General features: G+C 37.3%; 1 protein-coding gene across 7 annotated transcripts in view; it reads left to right on the top strand.

The window, feature by feature from the left end:
- The first annotated feature begins 2,685 nt into the window (after positions 1-2,685).
- SANBR (SANT and BTB domain regulator of CSR) overlaps positions 2,686-17,376 on the top strand; it is a 72,112-nt gene continuing 57,421 nt past the window's right edge. For 5 of the 7 annotated variants that reach the window (XR_007470807.1, XR_007470808.1, XR_007470809.1 and 2 more), the window contains exons 1-4: positions 2,686-2,820; positions 7,529-7,687; positions 14,751-14,937; positions 15,759-15,852. Coding sequence is in view for 2 of the 7 variants with exons in the window: in XM_049695854.1 (XP_049551811.1) it covers positions 7,538-7,687; positions 14,751-14,937; positions 15,759-15,852 (431 nt within the window). In the remaining 5 variants the exon portion in view is untranslated. Of the gene's footprint in view, positions 2,821-4,858; positions 4,990-7,528; positions 7,688-14,750; positions 14,938-15,758; positions 15,853-17,376 lie in introns of those variants that run through there. The other 2 variants (XM_049695853.1, XM_033407240.2) reach the window with 2 other exon arrangements.

The following is a 17,376-nucleotide window of genomic DNA, read 5'->3' as shown; positions in this document are numbered from 1 at the left end:
GACTCTCATAAACAGTTATTTCAAATTTTACATTGTGGAACATCCAATATATCTGTGTTTTTGTTTCTTTGAGATTTTTTTGTAAAACTAATGTTTACTTTATAAAAACTAATCCTTACATTGAAATTAACTGGGAATCTCAATATCCCCAATGGAACATGAGGAGAAACCAGGAATGAAGAAACGATATTAATACCAGAAAGTAAACAAAGCATAATTTCTATTAGTAAACTTAATAAACCAGCAAGCATGTATATTTCACCTTATTTTTCTCATTTGCCACAGATCTTCACAGGTCCTTAAATTAAGACAGATATTTGGAAACTTTTGCTTTAAGATTTAGGAAGATTTCTAAGTGCCTTCTGGCTCATCAAAGGAAAGTCAGATACATTTATAATAGTGTAGTTTTATGTATTTTTTATAGTCGATGGCAATATTCTTTGAAATTCTTTGAAAACTGTTCATCCATGTATGTTCAACCATATATGATAAGGCAACTAAACTAATAAACTGATTGGAAAACCCCGCTTCTTAACCATTGTATCAATGATTAAACATTTAATGCTTTACTCTTTTTCCATTTGTATGTGAAAGAAGAAAATTTTTAAAGCCAGCAAAAATTAATTTCTTGATATGAATGGTTAACACATTTTCAAACTGAAACTTGGTAATATTTATTAAGTTCAAAATAATATCTACTTTATTGAGTTGTTGAGAGGTCTAAAGGATACTCTGTGTTAAGCAAAGTAGGTAGCATATAATTAGGGCTCTTGTTAAAGGTGATAAGTACTTCTTAATAACCATGTTATCAAGATGCAGTTTTGAATCAGGAGCTGTCTTTAAAGACTAAGGACCTGCTCAGGGGATCAGGTGGAACAGTGCGGTTGGAACAGAGATGTTCTCTAGTAGCATCCTATTAGAAGAGTGGGAAATTACCTCTACCTGTTACTAGCACGGGTACTGAGGGACAAGGGGAAAAGTTATTGTTCAGGAGTAAGCAGTCAAGATTCTACAATGTTGAGCGTAGAACTGCCACACACATAGCACATATGTGTGGACTATGTATGTATACATACACACGTACACAGATGGAGGACTTGCAGGCTGAGCATGTGGTATATCAATTTAAGAATCTCCCAAAGCAGTGTCTCTCGAACAGCAAAAATGGGGAAGTTTTAAGCTAAGGGTACATGCATATTCATGAAGGAGCTTGAGCAGAGGAGGATTCAGCATAAAATTGGAGCAAAGGCCAACAGAGTCCAAGTCTTACTTGATTGAAGTCAGGAGGGTCAATGTCATCATTCCATCCTTCACCTGGATGGGGGCCTTAGTTCCTGCAGAACTCAAAGGTATAATTATTATGTATATCCCTTGAGGAGGAACTAGGACTCTGCTTTATCACTGCACTTTCTTTGTTCCTGCGTCCTTTTGTTCCCTTAAGATCATTAATTACTGAGTCATGTTCAAGGGCAAGCATCACAGCACGCTTAGATCACAAAATGGTTCAGGCCCAATTGGCTTCTCTTATGTTCATAGCAGCACTATTCACAATAGCCAGGACATGGAAACACCCTAAATGTTCATCGACAGATGAACAGATAAAGAAGATGTGGTGTATATATATATATATATATATATATATATATATATATATATTCCACAATGGAATACTACTCAATCATCAAAAAGAATGAAATAATGCTATTTTCAGAAACATGGATGGGCCTAGAGATTATCATACTAAGTGAAGTAAGTCAGAAAGAGAAAGACAAAAACCATATTGTACTACTCATGTGTGGAATCTAAAATATGATATAAATGAACTTATCCACGAAACAGAAACAGACTCAGAGACATAGAGAACAGACTTGTGGTTGCCAAGGGGAAAAGAGAGTGGGGTGGATTGGGAGTTTGGGATAGCAGATGCAAACTATTATATATAGAATGGATAAACAATAAGGTTCCACTGTATAGCACAGGGAATTATATTCAATATCCTGCCATAATGAAAAAGAATATGTGTGTAACTGAATCACTTTGCTGTACAGCAGAAACACAACACTGTAAATAAGCTATACTTCAATAAAATAAATTTTTTTAAAAAAGGAACACTGACATGTAGCATTTACCCTACAAGACTGAACTTTGTACATCTGACTAGGTTCCCAGCAGTAGTCACCACAATAACACACTTGGCTGAACCTATTAATGTATGAAAACTCAACCTGTAACCCAGAGCTATTTACATTTTTCAAGAGCTGCCTCCTGATGAAGACAATGGTTCACCCTAGATTCTTTTGATGTCGCTCAGATCATGCAATTTTCCCATTCTACCTAATCAGGTATACCAAAGACTCCAACAATTTCACCCAATTTTTATCTGAGTTCTTCTGTCTCCCCTACGTTCCCCTTTCTTCTGGACTCAGAGTTGATCATGTAAGTTCTGGCTCGGGGCCTCTGGTTGCTAAGAGACAAGACGCTGGTAGGGTGGCACGCTGCACTGCGACTAGAGTGAATGCGAGGTGGGGCCGGGGAGGAGGAAGGCAAAGGCTAGGCGCAGCGGCCAGTCGCCGCCGCAGCTCCTCGGCTCCCTCCCTCCCGGCAGGAGCTTGTCGTTCATTGGCTGCGCCGCAGAGGCGCTGGCCTACGATTGGCTGGCGGCTTTGATCCCCGCGCTCCCCGCCCCGCGGAGCTGGTACCCTGCAGTCTCCTGCTAGCGGGCGGGGGTGGCTTGTGAGGGCGCCGTGGCCGGTTCATGGCGCGGGCGGTACCGGCCTCTGCAGGTGACGGAGGCACAGCGAGGGCCGCCCCGGCGTAGAGGTGAGCGAGACGCCGAGGGGGCTCGCGTGCCGGTTGGGGGCGGGAAGTGTGGCGAGAGGCGGTACCGCTGGCAGCTAGCGGGTTCCCTCTGCGGCCTCCTCCCCTGGCGGTCGGGGTCCAGCTCGCCCAGAGTGCCTCCGAACGCCCCCACGCGCAACCCGCAGCCCGCCAGTCGTGCCTACTCCAGGTCCCCGAAGCCCGTCCAGCCCGCGAACCAGCTGAGGGACCCCCGGCGTCTGCCTCCCGGCCTCGCCCTGGGTCCCTGCCCCGCATCTTCCCCTCCGTCGCCTAAGCTGTCCGCCCCGCGCCTTTGTCCGCCCCTCACCCGCTCAGCTCTCGGAGCTTCTGCCCCTCCGGGGGAGGCGGGGAGACCGCGAAGGTCTGGGCTGCCCCAAGGACGTGCTGCGCAGCGAGCCTCTGGGCCGACGGTTTGCAGGGCTTTGATCTATTCTTCCTAGGTTTCAGCTGTGATTTTATTTTCCCCTTCACGATGAAAGCCAGCTGCTTCCGTTCTCATTCGTGGTCAGAAAGCCTGGGCACAAGGCTTCTACCCTAGTGCGGAATAACTCTGTTATCCCCCACCCTCTGTTATGCCAGAGGCCTTTGACCTGCACTACTGGCCGCCGTCGCTTCCCACCTTCCTCTGCCCAGGGGAAGAAGTCTCTGTCTACAAGACCCTTTTTCTGTTTGAAAAAAGAAAACGAAAATACAGATGCCAGTCGTGGACCTCTGGTCTTAATTACATTGGTTTTATTAATACATTTAAATAAACTACGATTGTGGGAATGGGGGAGACGAAATGAGGTGTGTTCTTTAAAAGTGTAGAGTATTAAACAAATAGAATTTTTATTTTTGGTAAATAACACGTTTCACATTAAACTTTAACATCTTCTTCATGTTTTATCATGAATGGGCGTAGATCTAGTAATAGTGTATAGTTTGAGCTTCAGACTTTTTCTTATTGGCAGTTTTCAATAAGTCTATACTTCTTTACCAGAATGGGAGGCACTGTGACAGCTATTCAGAGAATTTATTAAGGGTTATCCATCAATGCTATACCTTTCATACTTACATTCTGACTTTAAGGGATGCTTTCTTGAACATTCGTTTAACTGGAATTAATACTGGGTAGTTTTCCCTTTCTTGATATGATTCAGTTGTGTAAAGAAAATGTTAACAGAAAATTTTTTTTTCATATTTAGATGATTTAAATTATTCTTAAACGTATATATTATAAATGAGTAGTATTATATTGGAAATACACATACAAGTTTTAATTATTTTATATGAACAGTATATTTGATTAGATAACAAGTGCCTGCACATTGTAGGCCACAATAAATATTTTAGAAATTTTAAATGAATCTTTTTCGAAGCGAAGTAAAAAAACACCCACGTCCTTTCCCTGAATTCTGTTTCAGACTAATTTTTATTGAGACCCAAACAAATTGTAATAAAATACCCCATGCTCTAACATACTTCTCAAATTGCGTGGTATGAAAAGTGATGATGTGCTAGGCACACAAGTAGAGAACAGTGAAGTTCTGTAAAATCTATTTTCAACTGGTCTCAAGGCATTGTTTTACATTCTTAAACTAATTTTTGGCAATTTTTATGCCAATAATGGCCAAAATAGGAAAATAATAATAGCAATAATAAATTATTTATTGAACACCTTTTGTATGCCAGGTAGTGTGTTATATATATTATCAAATCCTTACAATAACCTCAAAGGTAGGTATTATTTTCCTTATGTTGTAGCCGAGACCACTGAAATCATAGGTTGTACTGCTGGAAATGGTAAACTAGATAAGAATCTAGATCTGACTTTCTACTCATTTTGTTGAGAGCATACTTCTTGGAAAGTTGCTGTCTCTCCTTTCATCTGTCACATTTATCTTTTTGAATCCGTTTAATCTGAGGATTTTTGGAATGGTAACGTTACCACTACAAACATTATGTAGTACTAAGTGCCAGGTAGTACTGTCCATATGTCCTCAAAAGTATGTGGGCTAGCTACTATTTTTCTTTGTTTTACAGATGAGGAAACTGAGGCATAGAGGTATGTAATCAGAACCAGATAATACCTTCAGTGGTAGAACCAGGACAAAAATTTGGGTAGTCTGGCTCCAGGGTCCATACCCAACACGATTCTGGCCCATCAACAAGGTACCTCTCTGGTTGCTAGGAAGCTGTGACTTTTAGAGTGCTTAGTGTTTTTCTTTGTTTCTTTTTAATGTTCATGCAGAAACATGTAGGATAACTTTATGATGTCTACCACCTGATGTCCTACATCAGTATTTTATGTAAACAATTACATAGTACTAATCATAGTTAACACTTAACTGAGAGCTTCTGCATTCCAACTCCCCATTCCAACATTTAAACATCTCACATAATCCTTAGCAGGATCCTAGGAGGTAGATACTGTTATTTTATGTTGCATCACATTTGTAAGGTGCTTTTTTGTCTTCAAAGTGCCTTCACAAAAATAATCCCTTTGATTATTTGTATGATGTCAAGTAGAGGTATTACCAGCACTTAATTTTTATTGCAGAATTTCAAATGACTTGCCTTGACTAACTTGTGTGGAGTTAAAACTCAAACCAGAGCTTCAGACTCCTATGTTCATTGCTTTTTCCACTATGCTGGTTTCTCAGTGGATCTTTGCTTTATACTTCTTGTCCTAAAATAGATAATATTTTTCCATAGGAACAGCTTATATTTGGAGATTATATTCCCAACCCAGATTCAACATCAGTTAAGTCATAGATATGACTAGCTGTAAATCTTTGTCATTATTTTCATCTGTAAATTTATGTTCTGACTTCATATATAATGCCTGGCACATGGTGAGGCCTCAGTAAATGTTAAAATTCTTTTTTTTTTTAATTTCAGCTTTATTGAGATATAATCGACATAAATTCTCAAAATTTTCTAAATTTGAAGGGAGTAGCTTCTTTTTCTCTTCGATACCACAGCCTTCTCCCTCCCTTGCCTCACAAACAGCTTTCAAAATTGTTTCATTGAATCATAACTAACTTCAAAATGTTTAGACTCTCTCTCTACCCTAAGCCATCATTCCCAACTGCTGTCTTCCCTATACTCTCCTTCTAGAATATAATGGAAAGAGCATGGATTTGAGAGTCAGTTTTACCTGGATTTGAGTCTTTGATCTCCCTCTTACTAGTTCTGTGGCCTTGTACAAATTATTTAACTTTTCTGAATGTGTTTCTTCATCTTGTAAAATTGGGGAAAGCATCTATCTTATAGGGTTGTGGTGAGAATTGAAATAACTTACATAAAAGGCTTAGCCCAGCTCCAGGCTCCTAGTAAATATTCAGTAAATAAGTTCTTAAAATTCTCTAAGGTTGAAGGAGGTAGCTTCTTTTTCTCTTTGGTACTGCGGCCTTACCCTCCTCCACAATACCAACAGCTATTATGTGTCCCTCCTCTGCCCTTGATGGCTCCCCTCTGCTTTGGCTGTCAGCAAGTGATATTAAAATGATGTTTGCCTGTTTGTATCCTCAACTCTCTACTAGTAAACTCCTTGAGGACAGGGACCATGCCATATTTATTATGGTATCCCCAATGCTTGGCTTATAGTTGGGACTCACTAAATGTTTATTGAGCGACATCCATTTGGAAAGCCTTCTAGAGACTTTTTTCTTGGTCATCCTGTTGCCTGAAGATTTTGGACACACCCTTAGTCACTTGATTCAAGGTCTCCTGGATTGAACCAGAGGATGTGTGATGGTAGGAGAGAGGGTGGGGAGCCAGATGAAGAAGCAGGCGAAGCCTCCATTCTGCAGGTGTGAGTGCATGTGTGTATGTGTGTGGAGGTGCCTTGACTTTTTATATATGAGAGTCAGGGTGTTTGTTTGGGTGTGTGTAAGGGTTAAACCTTATCAGGCCAGTTGTCACATTGCTTCTGAAGATAAGGAATAAGGACTTTCCAAAAAATGTTTCAAACATATAAAAACAATGCTAATTACATTTGTTGATATACTCTCCCCACCATATATAACTCATAATCACATGCGTAGTAACAATGATTATGCTTACCCTAAAATGTCAGATTAACTTAATTCTAAGTTTCGTTTGATTACATCAGTCAAAATTAAGTATACTCGGCCTCCATTGTTTATAGCATGGACATTCACTCACAGAGAAATAAAGGAAATATGGCTTAGGACTGCAATGAAATTATCATTCTTTTTAACTAGCTTTTTTTTTCACAGTTTAGTTCTACCATCCATGAACTGCTAATCAAAATACAGATCAGGCATACATAAGGATTTTTTTTTAAGGAAGATATATTGTATTCAACTTTTTCTCTTAACATATTATTATGAAAAATTTTAAACATACAGCAAAATCAAAAGAATTTTATAGTGAACACTTGTATACCCGTCACTTATATTCTGCCCTTAACATTTTATCATACTTTTTTAGTCACATATTTACCCATCTGTCCATCCTTCTATCTATCTATCCACCCATCCATAATATTCAAATGCTGTTATATTTGAAGAGATTTGAGCTATATATTCTGTTTTGATTTTAGGTCAGTTTTATCTTTCCTTTATGTAGTAGTAGATAATTCTTAGGAGATAATTCTTAGGAATGAATTATAACTGATTTATAATGTTCTGAAAACATTTGGATTTCAGACGCAAATAAATCTATTTGTCTTCTCTGTCTCTAGTTCCAAAAGATGAGTCATGGATATTCAGAAAACAACAATTTCCTAAACAATAACAACCAAATGGTGTTGGACATGATCCTTTACCCATTAATTGGAATCCACCAGACCATCAACTGGGAATCAGTGGCAAGGCTTGTGCCTGGATTAACACCCAAAGAGGTAAGTAACAGTTTTCCAGGTATCTACTGAAAAGAGATCAGAAAAAGTGATCAATTTAAAGGAATAACTGTTATACTAAGAAGAAATATTTGAGTTTTACATATTCATATGCACATATAAATACTGAATATGCATACATACGATGCAATTTGGCTAAATATAATCTATGTAAATTATATGATATATTAATCCACCTGGTATGTTTAAATTCAACCTTATCTTAAATGTTTACAACTGAATGGGTAACATTTTTGTAAATCCAGTTTTATTAAATTGCTAATGCTATGCTTTTCAAACTTGAGTAATGTGCAGACCTTTTTAAAGGAAAAAACCTTGAAAACTGCCAATGATGACTTAAATTATTATAGTGGAAATTAAATGTGCACTAACAATACTGGGTATAAACACACCTATATGATCATAAACCAAATTTACATTTTATAGACAAGTGAAAACTCAAACCAACACAATTCAAACTAATAAGCTTACTTAATGTGATAAGTAATAGTGTTTTGCTGAAATTAAATTGCTGATTATAATGCAAATATTTGTGTAGCCTCTTGTGGCACAAATTTTTTTGCATTTAGCCTGTACTGCCATGTGCCCTTCAAAGCCTTTACTCTTTCCCCACTTTTCTCTCGTTAACCCTCTACCATGAAGCTGTGTGTTGTGCCAGGACATTACTTGCCTTTCCTTGGCACTATCTCTTCTCTATACCAGGTTTCTTCTCCACATTGTCCTTTATTAAAATTAGCCGTGGGGGCTTCCCTGGTAGCGCGGTGGTTGAGAATCTGCCTGCCGATTCAGGGGACACGGGTTCGAGCCCTGATCCGGGAAGATCCAACATGCCGCGGAGCAACTAAGCCCGTGCGCCACAGCTACTGAGCCCTCGCACCTAGAGCCCGTGCTCCACAACAAGAGAAGCCACCGCAGTGAGAAGCCCGCACACCGCAACGAAAAGTAGCCCCTGCTCACTGCAACTAGAGAAAGCCCGCACGCAGCAATAAAGACCCAAAAGCAGCCATAAATAAATAAATAAATAATAGAAAAATAAAATTAGCCGTGGACAATTAAACTATTTCTTGGTACCAACTTAATTTACAATTAATTTACAACAGAAAAGCGAATAGGCACGGAAATATTCTGTCATCCTAATGACCTGGATGATTTTATTAATGTTATCCTCAGAATCAAAACTCACAATCTAAAAACTCTTCTAGGGAACTCTTAGGTTTCTGGTAATTCATCTATGCACCCTAGTTGGAGAAACACTGACCTCAGAATTTTTTGCTGTTAAAAGGAACCCTGAAGTGGATGAGTCATCTCAGATTTCTAGAAGTAGAAAGGACATTAGTGATTTTACCCAGTAGGTTTTAAGCATATGCACCACTGCCTGGCCCATAATACACACTCAATAAATACCTATAGGATCAGTGAATGAACCAAATTCTACCCTCTTCTTTTACAGCTGAGAAAACCAGTACCCACAGGGATTACTTGCCCTCGGTTATGTTATAGGTCTTTGTGAAATGATGAGGGAATTTATTATTAAGTGTATGTTATCATTCCCTAATCTATACTTTTTCATCTTTTGGAATTTTACGTGTTAGGTTTTAAAACAAGGCAAACCTGTGAATTTGACTATTTTTCCAACTTTTTATTGTGAATATTTTCAAACATACAGAAAAGTTAACAGAATAGTATAGCATCCCTATATCCTTTATTTGGAGTCAGCAATTCTAGGTGTTTGCTTGATCTCTTTATGTAACTTTTTTTTTTTTGACATTTAGAAGTAAGTTTCAGACATCACGATACTTCATAGACTGTAGCATACATCTTAAAATAAGGATATTATTGCATAACTACAGTCATGATCAAACCTAAGAAAATTAACAATAACTCCATCTTATCATCTAATATCCACTGTATATTCAAATTCACTCAGTTGAGAACTTTGGGTTTTTTTGGCTGCACTGTGCGGCTTGCAGTTCCCTGACCAGGGATCGAACCCGTGCCCCCTGTAGTGAAGCATGGACCCCTAACCACTGGACCACCAGGGAATTCCCAAGAAATTATTTTTTTAACTAAAATGCAACTAAATGTGAATCAGACTGTTTTTAAGTAATGTTAATTTTTTTTTTTCGCGGTACGCGGGCCTCTCACTGTTGTGGCCTCTCCCGTTGCGGAGCACAGGCTCCAGACGCACAGGCTCAGTGGCCATGGCTCACGGGCCTAGCCGCTCCGCGGCATGTGGGATCTTCCCGGACCGGGGCACGAACCCGTGTCCCCTGCATTGGCAGGCGGACTCTCAACCGCTGCGCCACCAGGGAAGCCCAGCAATGTTAATTTTTAATTAATTTCTTATTACTAAACAAGACATATCCTCAAAGAATACACACACAAACATAACACACACACACAAGGAAACAAGTGAAAAATCAGAATTATAAATATGACCCTACCTAAAGTAAGCTGTTGAAACCTTGTATATATCCTTCCAGATTCTTTTCTATTCATATATGAATTCTTAAAAGTGGACATGTAACAAATGTACTACTTTGCTGCTTTGTTTTTCACTTAGCATATTGTAAACATCTTTATGTGTCAGTTGCTAGAGTTCTACATTTGATGACAGTATACTGTTATTTGAGCTAAATCATAATTTATTGAACCTTTTATTGGATATTTAAGCTATTGTTTCCAACTTTTGACTACTGTAACAAATATCTTATTCTTTTCTTAGGGGATAATCTCAGAAGCAGAATTGCTTCATTAGAGGGCATGTGCATTTTTAAGGCTTTTGATACATATTGTCCACTGGAAGGGTCATCCATGTTGTACTCCAGTCAAAATAGCTGAGTGCCTGATCCTTGCACTTTATATATCAAGTGTTATTTCTCTGTGTGTCTTTTCAAAATTCTTATTTATATGTAAATAAATATTTATATGATTTTAATGTTATCTCATCACAGTTTTCATTTCCCTTTCTTTAAATCCTAAAAGATGAATGTTTTATATTTTATTGTTCCATATCCTTTTACTATTTGTAAATTTGTTGTTTTACTAGTTTAGTAACAGTTTTCTATGTATTGAATATATAAACCCTTAATCTAGCTTATTTTCTCAGTTTTTTTTCAGCCTATAAGTTGTTAATGATAGTCTCTTGTATACACATGTTTAAAAGTTTATGTTAAAAATCTGTGAATCTTTTACTTTGATGTTCTCCTTTTTTGTCATGTTTAGAAACCTTCTCAACCTAAAGACTGTGAATAATATAAAATCACCTACATTTTGCTGACTACTTTTTATTTTACATTTAAATGTTGACTCCACTTGGAATTTTTTTTTTTTAATTATTTTTTTGGCTGCATTGGGTCTTCATTGCTGTGCGCTGGCTTTCTCTAGTTGTGGCTAGTGGGTGCTACTCTTTGTTGTGGTGCACGGGCTTCTCATTGCCGTGGCCTCTCCTGTTGCGGAGCATGGGCTCTAGGCACGCAGGCTTCAGTAGTTGTGGCACATGGGCTCTAGAGTGCAGGCTCAGTAGTTGTGGCGCGCAGGCTCAGTAGTTGTGGCGCACGGGCTTAGTTGCTCTGCGACATGTGGGATCTTTCCAGACCAGGGCTCGAACCTGTGTCCCCTGCATTTGGCAGACAGATTCTTAACCACTGTGGAACCAGGGAAGTCCCTGGAATTTTTTTAGTTTTAACTTTTTTCCTAATGACTAGTTAGTTGTCTCAACATTTATTGAATAGTCCATTCTTTATTACTGGTTTGAAATTTTACCTTCAGATCTATTTCTCGACTTACCATTCTAATCCATTGATCTCTCTATCTAATCCTATTGACTGTTCCGTACTGACTTATTTTCAATATTATTTTACTATCTGGTGGACAAAAAGAAACTATATATATATTTTTTTAAGGTTTATTTATTATTTATTTAATTTATTTTTGGCTGTGTCAGGTCTTAGTTGCGGCACGCGTGGTCTTTGTTGAGGCATATGGGATCTTTTCGTTGCGGCGTGTGGGTTTTCCCTTCTCTAGTTGTGACATGCAGACTCCAGGGTGCGTGGGCTCTGTGGTTTGTGGCACGCAGGCTCTCTAGTTGAGGTGTGCGAGCTCAGTAGTTGTGACGTGCAAGCTTAGTTGCCCCATGGCATGTGAGATCTTAGTTCCCTGACCAGGGATCAAACCCGTGTCCCCTGCATCGGAAGGCGGATTCTTTACCACTGGACCACCAGGGAAGTCCCAAAAATTATATATTTTTAAAGTTTCTTGAATGTTCTCTTAATCTCTGGATTTTTTTTTTTTTTTCATTTTGAAGTTGACCTGTTGGTATTTTGGAAGTGGAGAAAGGATGAATTAAAATTTTCTAGATAAGCATTTACCTTAGCTAAAATAATGTATCTAATTTTTCCAAAGTGACTATACCATTTTACATTTTCACCAGCAATGTATGAGGGTTCCAATTTCTCCACATCCTTGCCAACACTTTTATTATGTCTTTTTTATTATGGCCATCCTAGTGTGTGTGAAGTGTTAACTCATTATGATTTTGATTTGCATTTTCCTAATGGCTAATGATGTTGACCATCTTTTAATGTGCTTATAGGCCATTTATAGAGCTTCTTTGGAGAAATGTCTATTCATATCCTTTGCCCATTTTTCAATTGCGTTGTCTTTTTATCATTGAGTGGTAAGAGTTCTTTATGTATTCTAGATACAAGTCCCTTGTCAGATATGTGATTGGCAAATATTTTCTCCTATTTTGTGGACTGTCTTTTCATTTCCCTGATGGTGTCCTTTGAAGTACAAAGTTTTAAATTTTATTGAAGCCTAGTATATCTAATTTTTCTTCATTGCTTGTGTTTTTAGTGTTTAAGAAACTATCACCTAATCAAGGTCATGAAGATTTTTACCTATATTGCCTTCTAATAATTTTATAGTTTTAGCTCTTATACTTAGTCTTTGATCTCTTTTGAGCTAATTTTCTTATATAGTGTGAGGTAGGGGGTCCAACCTTTCTTTTGCATATAGATATCATGTAATTTTTGCTTAAACACAAAAGAAGATTTAACAGTGTACTTTAAATTATTCACAGTTCACTTGCTTTTTGTTTAAGCAATCGTGTTCATTTCAAATATTCAGGTTTCATAATTTTATTATTTCATAAGTATTAGAAATTGTTGTAAGCTTTGTTAAATAAGATAAACCTACATTCAGTTTCCAGCATAGCTATAAGCATTACCTAAAAGATATCAGAAGAATCTACAGTTTAAAAGCCTACCTAGGGCTTCCCTGGTGGCACAGTGGTTAAGAATCCGCCTGTCAATGCAAGGGACATGGGTTTGAGCCCTGGTCTCGGAAGATCCCACGTGCCGCGGAGCAACTAAGCCCGTGCGCCACAACTTCTGAGCCTGCACACCTAGAGCCTGTGCTCCGCAATGAGAGAAGCCACCACAATGAGAAACCTGCGTGATGCAATGAAGAGTAGCCCCTGCTTGCTTCAACTAGAGAAAAACCCGCTGGCAGCAACAAAGACCCAATGCAGCCAAAAATAAAAAATAAATAAAATAAATTTATATTAAAAAAAAAGCCTACCTAACCACTTTCACTGTTACAAAACATAAACTCATTTTGTAGGAAAAATGGATTCAGTTAAATCACTTATATTCTTTATCCTATAGATGTACCTGTGAACCTGTACATTCTTCTAATCATTACAGCATTTTTTTTCTTTGCCAGGCCTTCATCACTGCTTTTTTCAGTCCTCATACAAAAAATATTTTCTGTTTCTCATTTATCATATTAATTATTTTTATTTAATTTTAAGACTTTGCTTAAAGAGGTGGGCATACATACTGAGTATAATCTTTTAGTCTAAACTTATGTATCTTTTTGTTTTGTTTTTGTTTATTCTTTTGGCTGCACCATGGAGCATGTGGGATCTTAGTTCCCTGACCAGGGATCAAACCCATGCCTCCTGCAGTGGAAGCATGGAGTCTTAACCACTGGACCGCCAGGGAAGTCCTACACTTACGTGTCTTTTAAATGCATTTTTAAAGGACTAAGCCTTGAATAGGGATTTCTTTGTAGTAATAGTACTATAGTACTATTAGTAAACAATCTTTTCTGAAAACGGTGCTTAATATCTAGTGGGTACTTGATAAATTTTTGTGTAATAAATGAATGATGACATACCCAATGCATTATTCACTTAACATATACGTGTATACGTGATATATATTTTTCTCCTTTTGCACCTCCCAGATTACTTGGTCTTCTATGCAATTTGCCACCCACGTTGCTACTGATGGAGATTTAAACATGAATGCTATAGAAGTGTTGTTTGACCAAGACCCACATTAAGGAAGGCATTTTATGTTGTGACGTAGTACACACTTAGAAATGACATTTTCGTGAAGGACTACTTAGCCTTATTATGCTTAATGCACTCTTGATATTTTCTAATCTATTGTATTTTATTTCTTTTTTTTTAGTTGCTAATCTGGGCTTTTCTAAATTGATTCCGTGACTAACAATGGGTTAAGGGAAAACACTGTTCTAGAACAAACTGCCCAAATATGTGGCCGTGAAGTGTTACTACAGTATTTTGTGCATGGTGAACCTCACTGTTAGTAAGAACAAAGACTCATTATTTTAATAAAGAAGATCTAGTGTCACAAATCAGATACTTTTTTTTTTTTCTTTGAAGGTTAGAATTTGGTCTTGTTCCTGGTGGAAATTCAGTGTGAAAATAAAAGCCAAGTTTTTAACTAAATTATTAAAATTATCAACTGATGATAGACGTAGACTGTGGGGAAATATGGTTGATAAAGGCATTCTTCATTTTTCTACAAAAGCATAAGTACATTATGCCTTTGAGTTAAAGCATATTTTTTTTAAGAACTACCCTGAATTTTAAAAAAAAAGTAAGTCAGAGGCTTTCATGTATTGAAATGTGCGCTAATTTTCTAGATGTTACCCAAGAGATTAATATTCACTTACAAAAAATGATTTAAAACCCCCCAGACATGCATTTCCTTCCTTTATGTCATTACAGTGTGCAAAGAGGTTTGATGAACTGAAGAACAGTGGAAGCTCACCTGTGGACAACCACTGTAGTCCCCTCATGGCTGCTGGAGAGAGTCCTGTTGAAACTTTAGCCACGTATATCAAATCCTCGCTTCTTGGCACACAAAGAGAATTTCAGGAGACTCCAGTTGGTCAGGATGCAGTTTCTAAAACAGGTAAGGTTTTAAAAACAAAATGCAGTGCTTGTCCTTATGACAGTTCTACAAAATATTATGCATTCCCATCAACTTTTCTTTATTTAAAGGCTAATAGAAACATTAATAGAAAAATCTATTAGTATTTTCCTGAGCTTTAGAAATTTGTCTTTGCTGTATTTAAAAAAAAAGTGTAGATGTTAACATACAGGTCAAACACTATTACCAAAAAAAAGCTTTTTACTTTATCAAAATTTACTACTCCAGTCCATTAGCCTATTTATGTTATGTTGTAAATTTTAAAGGGATTTGACCTGTACCTTTTACCTAATTTTTTTTTTTTACTGGGAGAATCTTGCTTGCCTCTCATGTTATCTTTGCTACAGCTCCCCTCTATTGGAGTCAGCAATAGCTTCAGATGACATAGCAGCAGTGTAGAAGTGATGTTTTCCACAACTTCATTGGAAATAATAACTGGTTTTAGAAATCTTCAGTGTAGTGAATTATTTTAATTTCAGCAGCAGCAGAGTATTGATATAAAAATTTTCTTCAGGAAGAGAAAACTATATTGTAGGCTTTTGAAAATTTGACCCCATCCCTACACACCATGTTAGTATTTTTTAAATCTTCAGTGTAATGTTAGCAATTTGTGATCCTTTTTTCATACTGTTTTTTTCCATATACCTTTAGAAATATTAAGGCACCTGACAAAGTACCATCTTTAAGTACTCTTGGAAACCATGAATTTATAGTATAACCATTCAATAAGTAAAAACCCATTCTCAGTTAGAAATGCTAACCTCCCCCCTTTGTTTTTGTATGTGTTTGTTTCTGTATTTAAGGAAGACATAGTATAGCTTCCACAAGGAATTGTTCTTCAGAAAGTGAAAATTGTACTACTCATAATGGTGGAGAAAAGACTGAAGAATCTGAAGGGTAGGAGGCTGGTTCTTTGCTAGATAAGCTTTAATATGAATATCAACTTTAAATTATAAAAATATGATTGCTAATTTTATATATCAGTTACCATAATTTAGGAATTTCACATTATGCAATTGCTGAAATAATTGAAATGAGGGTAGTTGATGTGTTGAACTATAAACAATTGCCTGATAGGTAAACGTATGGCTTATTCATATAACTTATAAATTGGACAACAGTTTTCCACTTTAAAAATTCATTTTCATCTTGTAAGTATTAGAAATAACATCTATTAACATAAAATTTTGAAAAGTGAATTTTAAAACCCAAAGAAAAGTCTCTGCCATTAGTTCTCCAACTTTATTAAAGAAACTGGATGTGTGTTTTAGAACTATTTGAATATAATTGCTCATTGTAGAAATATTTAAAAATTAAAATACATCTTTCAATATAATGCAAGTTTTGATAATTTTGTATTGTTTTGTGTACTTTACATACAATAAACTGCACATATTTAAGTATTCACTTTGATGAGTTTTAGCCATATAACCAATGAAGATAAAGAACATTTTCATCATCTCTAAAAGCTCCTTTGTATATTTTCTGTTCTGATAGTTTTTTATAACAGCTTTATTGATATATAATTCACATACCATAACATTTATCCTTTTGAAAAGTTCTGGAGATGGATGGTGGTGATAATTGCACATCAATATGAGTGCACTTACTGCCAGTTAACTGTACATTTAAAAATGGCAAATTTTGGGGCTTCCCTGGTGGCACAGTGATTGGGAGTCCACCTGCCCATGCGGGGGACGCAGGTTCGTGCCCTGGTCCGGGAGGGTCCCGTATGCCGCGGAGCGGATGGGCCCGTGGGCTGTGGTCGCTGGGCCTGCGTGTCTGGAGCCTGTGCTCCGCGGTGAGGGGAGCCGTATCGGTGGGAGGCCCGCGTACCGAAAAAAAAAAAAAAGGCAAATTTTATGTTATGTGTATTTACCACAGTAAAAAAATTCACCTTTTTATAGTTTAGTGAATTTTAGTTTATTCACATAGATTTTTTTTTTCGGCCGTACCACGTGGCTTAGTTCCCTGACCAGGGATTGAACCCACGTCCCCTGCATTGGAAGCACAGAGTCTTAACCACTGGACTGCAGGGAAGCCCCCCTCACATAGATTTTTAACTGATAGGTTTTGGGTATGGCACAAAAATTTATCTGATAAATTAATTAGGATTATCTAATTTCATGTTGTGCCCCAAAAAGCCACAGAAATTTCATACTTCATTATACCAGCCATTACCTGTTTATATTTTGACCACAATTTCTTTGAAAGAACAACTTGCAAAGTTACTTAAATTCCTTTGACTTTGACAGAGCATTGATTATTAATCCTTTTTCTGTAGCCAGTTTTGTTTCAAATGTAATTTCTCTGTATTAAAATTTTTTGAAGTTCAATTAAACACACATTAAATTCATATTATAGGGTAGTCTGTCACTTCCTATCTAATCTCTTCCTTTTGTAATGACATGAAGGCAGTTA

The sequence above is a fragment of the Orcinus orca genome, chromosome 13 (assembly GCF_937001465.1).
Source record: "Orcinus orca chromosome 13, mOrcOrc1.1, whole genome shotgun sequence".
NCBI lineage: Eukaryota > Metazoa > Chordata > Mammalia > Artiodactyla > Delphinidae > Orcinus > Orcinus orca.
Note: the sequence above shows the minus strand (reverse complement) of the source record. Positions and strands in the feature narration are given on the sequence as shown.